At 42.2% G+C, this 8,155-nt stretch overlaps 1 protein-coding gene across 1 annotated transcript; it reads right to left on the bottom strand.

Annotated features, from left to right (window-relative positions):
• Positions 1-5,985: 5,985 nt before the first annotated feature.
• LOC145800495 (uncharacterized) lies at positions 5,986-7,001 on the bottom strand. The gene is made up of 2 exons (XM_082890185.1): positions 6,918-7,001; positions 5,986-6,723 (listed from the first exon to the last, which is right to left on the bottom strand). Exons 1-2 carry the CDS (start codon positions 6,999-7,001, stop codon positions 5,986-5,988), a joined length of 822 nt encoding a protein of 273 aa, XP_082746311.1.
• Between the last annotated feature and the right edge of the window lie 1,154 nt (positions 7,002-8,155).

Here is an 8,155-nt window from a genome sequence, read left to right as displayed (position 1 = left end):
TTGATAAATTAAGAAAGCTACCTAAGCTTATTGTTCCTAGTTAAATGGTGTTTTCTTATTAAGTAGTGTCATAACCAAGAAAATAGTGGGTAATACCATTTATTATCTAGGGGTGCCATACCAATTAAAAAAGCTAGAGGCCATCTTTAATAAAGAATTGTATACTAGATTGAAAGTGTTATATATTAGTAAGGTTTTTTTAATTGGGCATAAGTGTGTGTCCCCTAGTAGTCTCTTTGTCATTCCATCCCTGCTAACAATATATATTTAACATAATTAATTAGAGTAGCTCAATTAATTATTCATATATAAATCTAATTAAAAGATTAAGAGATCAATGCTTAGTGTATGTACCAAATCCTGCACTAAATGAAAGTGGATTGGAGCTCCACAACTGAATGGACTATCCAAGGACTGAGGACCTGCAAGCACAGAACACCTTCAGAGCTGCCCGGCCGGGGTTGGCCAGAAAACCCCTCCGGTGTGGGAGTAAGTGGTCGGAGAAGATGAGAGGCTCTCTCTAGGTGTAGAGTGAATTCTATTGTATTGAAGTGAGTAGAGTTTAGTTAAGCTTGATTAAGTTAAGTTGAGTTACCTTCAATGTGAAAAGAGTAAAGTTTATATAGAACACTTTGCTTGTTGCCCAAGATGGTTTCATAGAGCTTTGGTGCTTCAAGGCTCCCTGTAACATTGCTCAAGGTAGGGGACCTCCAAGTAGTTGACAATGGAGGCATGTGCTCTTTGTAATCATGCTTATAACTGATCATATTCCCTTGATTAATTGTTTCCGTGATTCTAGGGGGAAGGGACCAGCTGAGGTGGTAGCCTTCATGTGCATGTGTTCATAACTTCCACATTTCTCTGAGAGGTTTTCTCAGCTTGGTACCATTGTGCCTTGGCTCGGCCTTTTGTAAGGCTGCTTATAGAGATAGGCTGGCCCATTTAGATATCTTTGTGTGGCCTCGGCCCACTTTGGTTCTGATGATGGTTTCGGCCTATCAATTCGGTCTACGAATTGAGTTTGAAAAGTCGGCCCAGCCCAGCATCATGGCTGAACTGGTCTTTCTACAGCAAGTTAGGCCCCAAGTGCTTGAAGACTTGGAAAGGCCCTTCTTCATGGAGATAGGTATAACTGACTGGCCCACACATTCGTCTGATCCACTTGGGTTCGGGCCTAACTGATTGGACCGACCCAAGGCTTGGATCCGATCCGTTTCATATTATGCCCCTTCATTTGCCCTCTAACTCATGCTAAGGTTCCCCATGGGGGAGCTAATGTTCGTTACCCCAACCGTTGCGTCGTTTCGGATCTGCTCTAGCTCGATCTTGGTGGCAGTGCAGTCCTAACATACACACTCTGCATGTGTCCTTTGAAAACGACACATGGCAGCATGACACTAGCATGCAGAGATAGTGTGCCAATTTCATACAAAGGGACGTGATTCTGTACCATCATGTTAGTCGAGGGTAATAAATACTCCATGGCTATCAATTCAACCTCTTCGTCCATCCCTAAGTTTTCAACATCCAAAAAACCTTTTCATTCTCTCTTCCTGGTTCTAATAGTGCTCCTTCTAGATGCTCACTGCCATTATTATAGGTTCCAAACGTTGCCTTTCTTATTTCATTTTCAAAGACCTTTGCTCTATGCTACTTCTTTGTCAAATCACTGTAAGTCCTCCAAAAGCCCTTCTTTTCTCTTGCTTTTTCTGTTCCTGTCACCATTGTTGGCCCTTGTGCCATCGTTTCTGATGATTAGTGTTGTTCTTCTGTCTCTTACTTAGTTTGGTTTTGTCCTTGCCTTTCTAGGTCTAGATAATGGGCAAGTTTCGTGCATTGGTGGATACTCTTAAGGCGATGGCCTATTCCGTCATGACTACGGTGTACCAAATGATGTTACCCTCATGCTAGCTAAGGTTGATGCCAAGCGCATGGGTACAAGAAACACTGATGTGTTCCCTATTGCTGCTATTGTCGAAGGGGGTTCGGTTCCCTCTAGACTCGTTAGTCTATCGCTTTCTGCACCAAGTCCAACTTATCCTAATTCAAGTATCTGTAAACCTATTCCAAGTTGTATGGGGTGACTCTGCCCTAAATAAGAGATTAGGCATGAATCTGGACATCTGGGACATCTTTGGTTGTTATGTATTTTCTCATAACAAAGACCATAGCACCTATTACCTTCTTGTTCGTTCTGCTAACTGCCATCTGGTCACTGGCCTACTTGACTCTAATAAGTACAATAACGACTTCCTCCAAGTTGGCGAGAATTGGGAGTTCCCTGCCGGGATTGAGATCTACTCTGAAATGATGCCCCAAAAAGATGGCTACCTAGGTTTGAACCCTCTACCTTGGAATTTTTGTACTCATTCTGTTCTGTTTTGAGTGTTGTGCTGATGTTGTTTCCTACTTTTTGCAAAGTCTTCCCATTACCAACGTAGGCCGACCTGTGAGAACACCGAAGCAATCAAGGCTGCTTTAAGGTACAAAAAAAGGTTTGCCCCCGAGTTGCTAGACTATCAAGCTACTTACCATACTACCATTCCCAAGAAGACCAGGCTTGCTGCATCCCTAGTCGATTCTGATACTGAGACAAATACACTCATTGCTCTTTTGATCACCAACCGCCGCAATAGTCGAAGTCTATCCGCTGAGAGGACCCCTTCTCCTACCCCCATCTTCACAGAGGGAGGATCATTGTCAAAGAGAATTGTGTTAGTGGACCTAGAGGTGGAAGCTTTTGGCACTTCTAGTATTCTGGAGACTCCTTTGGTCAAGGCCAAACCAAAGAGTCTAACGGATGTGAAACTAAAGTTGGGAGCTTCTAACCTTTTTGCCGCTGCTACTGAACCTGATGCCTTAATTGCTGAAAAGGCAAGAAAAAGAATGAGAGAGATCGATAAGGCTATAATTGGTGAGGCTTCTGAGGAGCCTGTTGTAGATGAGTCTTTTGAAAAATGGGAACCGCCAATATTGCATCAGGCTAGGCCCATTTCTACTTCTGATTCAACTATTGCTTCTGGAGGTTTTGTTTTTGATTTGACCAAAACTTTGTTGCTGCCAGTAGACATGGCAAACCAAAACGAACCTCGCGATAGTCCAATCTTAAAGGAAACCCTTCAAATGATGACTATTGTGAGTACCTCTGTTTTTCTTTTTCTGTTCTTACTGGTCTGTACTATTTCCTTACATTTAATACCTATTGTTGTTGTAGTGTATTCAGAGGATGCTTTTGTCCATTACCCAAGCTGAAGCGCTGGAGAAGGTCGTGCTAGAGGCCACTATGAGTGCTGAAAGATTGACTACGAATCTTGAGGCCGAGAAGCAGGGCTGTAAAACTGCGGAGAGAGAGAGATGTTTCATTTGAACAAAGTTATTACCTCTACTGAGAAGTCAAAAGAGCTGTTGTTGGGGTCCAAGCCAAGCTTAAGGGAAAAGTGGATGAATTGGAGGCAATTATAGTGGGGATGGCTACTGAGTGCTCGACTCTGGAAGCCAAGTACTATAGTAGGGTTGGAATGAAGCTGGAGCTGCCTACAAGGAAGAGGTGTTGGTATTGCATGACAAGCTCTTCCTCAAAGGCTGGACAAGTGCCCTAGCTACTGCTCAGGTTCCTAAAGAGTCCCCCCAGGATGTCCCTATTCCCTCAAAATCCTTGTGTTTGAAGACTATTACTACACATGCTTCTCCTTCATCAAAGATTTCCCCAGGCACTGATTCTGTAAACAAGACTCCAGAGAGCGGCGTTGCCAATGAAACAATAAATGCTGAAAAGGGTGAGAACCCAAAGACAGAAGCTTCAAGAGATGTGGTTAAGGAGGCTCCTGTTCCTCAGGAAATTAGAGTAGCCTCTACTTTTCCTCCCTAAGGTGATATGGACAAGGCTGTGAACACTGCTCTTGAAATTCCCCCTAGTGATAAGAGTTGAAGTGGCCTCTGAAATGATTCGAAGTTTTTTTTTTTTTTTAGGCTTTTTCTTTTTTTTTTTGTTGCTATTTGTGAGGCTAGTTGTGCCTTTGTTAGATGATGGAATTTTCACTTTTGATTTTGCAATCTGATGCTTTATTGCTTCTATGTCTGAGTGTTATCTATACTGTTTCCCCCAGCCAAGCACTATTAGGACCTTCGGGCTAAATACCTGCTCAGTCTAGTTAATTAATACACTATATGACTGGGCTTGTTTGTTATACTGAAAGGAGAAGGTCTTACTTAGGTCCAGGTTGGTTCTAAAAAGCAATTGTTTGCCTCTGCCTGGAGCTAAGTAAGAATAGTACTGAAGGTTGTTCTGTTTAGCAAAACTATTGAAGTCTGTTGCAACTTTGATAGCACAAGTACATGTGAATGGGATAAATGTGTACAGGGGTGTCTTATTCAAGTCTAGGTTGGTTTTGAAAAAACAATTGTTTGCCCCCCACCTAGAGTTGAGTAAGACTAATGCTGGAAGTTTGTTCCTGATAAAATTTAGCCAAGTCTGTTCCAACTCTATTTGTATGCAACAGTACTGAAGTGTTGATGTACTTTGTACTCAAGAAAGAATCGTTTATGAAAATTATGTGGTTTTTATAAAATAAATTATCAGCTGAAAAATTTGTTAGTGCGGTTTCCACCAAGCAATTCCACTTGGCCAAGTTTCATTTTGGTTGCCAAATATAATTCCACCAAGCAATTCCACTTGGCATGTTTGAGTGCAAACCAAAACCAAATTTTTCTCAATCACTCTGAAACTAATTCCGTTTGGTAAACACCAAATCTAAGTCCATTTTGTAAACACCAAAGCTAATTCTGTTTGGTAAGCACCAAAGCTAAGTCGGTTTGGTAAACACCAAAGCTAATCACTTTTATTTTGATATATGCCCCCAGAGCATGGATTATAAAGGCTAGGTTAATTAATAATCTGTTTTGGCCATAAAGCTGTACAGGTGCTAAAAACAAAAGTTCAAAGAAGTGGGGAGGTGTTTCGATTAATCAAAAGATGAATACCTTTACACTTGATAGATAATTTGGGGGATAGTCTATTGACAGTATTTCTTGAGATTTGCTACATTCTAGGGCCGAGGTATGGCTTTGCCCTTAAGATCCTTCAAGTAATATGCACCATTCCCAGCAATAACTCTAACCTTGTAAGGTCCCTCCCAGTTAGGTCCTAACTTTCCTTTGCTAGGCACCCTTTTGTGATCTATAACTTTCCTCAAACCCAATTTACCAGGTGTAAATTGTCTTGGGAGAACTTTCTTATCGAAACTCTTGATAAACTACTGCTAATAAGCTACAAGTCTGATCAGCGCTGCTTCTCTTCGGCCCTCTGCCATGTCCAGTGCCTATGCAATAACTTCCTCATTACTTGTATCTTCAAACAATTTTGACCAGATGGTTAGTAGACCAACTTCCAGTGGAATAACAGCCCTCATTCCGTAGGTCAAGGAATAAGGTGTTTCCCCTGTTAAGAGCCGCGTCGTGGTTTGGTAAGCCCCACAACTAATGGGGTAACTCTTCTACCCACTTCCCTTTTGCATTTTCAAGCCGCTTCTTTACTTCGTTAATGATGGTTTTGTTTGACAATTCTACCAACCCATTGCTCTGTGGGTAGCTCGGAGACGAGTTCCGATATTCGATCCTGAGATCGGCACAAAATTTTCTAAAATTTTTTTTGTCAAACTGCGTTCCCTTATCTGTAATCAGTACCCCTGGGATGCTGAAACGGACCACGACATTCCACATAATGAACCGCTTTGTGTGTACTTCCTTGATACTTATTAGTGCTTCTACTTCTACCCACTTGGTGAAATAATCGGTTACAACGATGAAGAATCATCTATTCCCAATCCCTCATGCCAAAGGTCCAACGATGTCCAAGCTCCATTGAGCAAAAGGCCACGGGCTAGTGAGCGGAGTGAGATTCTTTGTTGGATGATGAATTAGAGGAGCAAACCTCTAGCACTTGTCACACTTCTGAATGTATTGTTGTGCGTCTTGCTACATCTGTTGCTACCAGTACCCATGAGTAAGGGCACGGTGCGCTAGTGACCTTCCACCAACATAGATTCCACACATCCTATCATGAATTTCATAGAGAACATTCTTAACTAGGTTTGGATGCACACATAATAGATAGGGACCAAGATAGGAGCGTCGGTACAGTTTCCCAATTGGTGAGATCCAAAACCGAGCTGATTGATGGTGAACTTTGTTTGCCTCTTTCTTGTCTTTGGGAAGAGTAGCAGATCTTAGGAAAACAAGTATTCGGTCCATTCGGTTCAGTTCTATGTTCGTACAAAGGACCGAATCTGGAGACACTATGCTCGATTTTAACACAAACTCAACCCAAGTCTTTCTATTATCTTTGGTATCCAGTGATGAGCCAAGGCAGGCTACAACATCGGCATGATTGTTTCTGTCTCGATTGATCCGTTCCACTCGTATGGACTGAAATTTTTTAAGTAAATCCTTTGCCTTGTCTGCATATATGACCATCCTTTTATCTCTTGCTTCGTAGATCCCTGTGAGTTGGTTGACAACCAACTGAGAATCAATGAAAACCAAGAGCTGATCTACGCTGAAGTGCTCGACACTGCACAAACCGGCTAGTGGTGCTTTATATTCCGCTTCATTGTTAGAGGCTTTCCATCCAAGCTTCAGAGCTTGCTCCCAAATGAATCCTTCTGGAGATATGAGTACCACCCCTACCCTTGAGCCTCGACTATTGGATGATTCGTCTATGTAAAGCTGCCAAATATCACCAATGAAGAGTTTACATGCTTCTAAAGCACACTGTTTTCCCAGTTCGGTGGTGTGTGGCACCTGTATCGAGTTGGAGTTCTAATGTTCAATGCTCTGGGCATAGGCAAACTTTGTGAAAAAATCTGCCTATACTTGGCCTTTGATTAGTATTCTGGGTTGATATCGAATGTCAAACTCACCAAGTGCGACTGCCCATTTTGCTGTTCAGCTCGAGAAATCAGCTGAGCCGAAGAAGGATCTGAGAGGAAACTCAGTGAGGACATTGATGTTGTGACCCTGGAAGTAGTGTTGTAGCTTCCTTGAGGCGATGAGCAAGGCATAAGCCAGATTTTCTAATGGTAGATACTATGTCTCAGCATCTAGGAGAGTCTTACTGACATAGTATCCTGGCCTCTATTCCTTTTCCACTTCGCGAATTAGTACCACGCTTACCACATGGTCTGAAACAGCCAGATACAGGTATAGTTCTTCCCTCGATTCTGGAGTAAAAAGGAGATGTGGTGTACTGAGATACTTCTTAAGGTCCTACAGTGCCTCGATGCACTCGAGCCCCCATTCAAAAGCAGCCTTTTTCCTTAGTAGTTGAAAGAAAGGCTTCATTTGATCTGAGGACTTACTAATGAATCAATTTAGCGTTGTTGCCATTCCAGCCAATTTTTGTAGTTCTTTGGCCTTCATCGGTATCTCCATTTCTTGTATTGCTTTAATTTGATCCAGATTTGCTTCAATTCCTCTGCGAGTCACTATGTACTCAAAGAACTTTCCCGTTACTACCCTGACAACACATTTCGAGTCATTGAGGCGAAGTTGATGGGTTTTTAGGATGCTGAAAACTTCTCTTAGATCAATGAGGTGGCTTGTAGTAAGTCTGCTTTTAACCACCATGTCATCTATATATGTTTCCATAGTCTGGCCAAGCTGCTCTTTGAACATCCAAGTTACCATCCGCTGGTAGGTTGCTCTAGCGCTTTTAAGGCTGAACGACTTTACTTTAAAGTAGTAGGTGCCTCTTGGAGTGATCAATGTTGTCTTCTCTTGATCCAGGCTGAACAGAGGTATTTGGTGATAGCCGCTGTAAGCATCCAAAAAACTCATTTGCTCATGCCCGACTGTTGAATCTACAAGCTGATCTATGCAAGGCAAGGGAAAGTTTTCTTTTTGACAAGCTTTGTTTAAACAAGTGAAATCGACGCAGACTCTCCACTTTCTATTCTTCTTTTTTACTATGACTGTGTTGGACAGCCACTGTAGGTACTGAATTTGCCGGATTACCCCTACTGCTAGGAGCTTGTTGACCTCTGTAATCAATGCTTCGATATGCTCAACAGAGGATCTTCTACTCTTTTGCACGATGGGCAGTGCTAAAGGATTGACATTGAGCTTATGGCAAGCAAAATCTGGATCCAGCTCAAGAGTA

This window comes from Camellia sinensis, chromosome 10 (assembly GCF_055761805.1).
Source record: "Camellia sinensis isolate YWXY chromosome 10, ASM5576180v1, whole genome shotgun sequence".
NCBI lineage: Eukaryota > Viridiplantae > Streptophyta > Magnoliopsida > Ericales > Theaceae > Camellia > Camellia sinensis.
The sequence above is the reverse complement of the archived record's forward strand: the minus strand, read 5'-3'. Positions and strand labels throughout refer to the sequence as shown.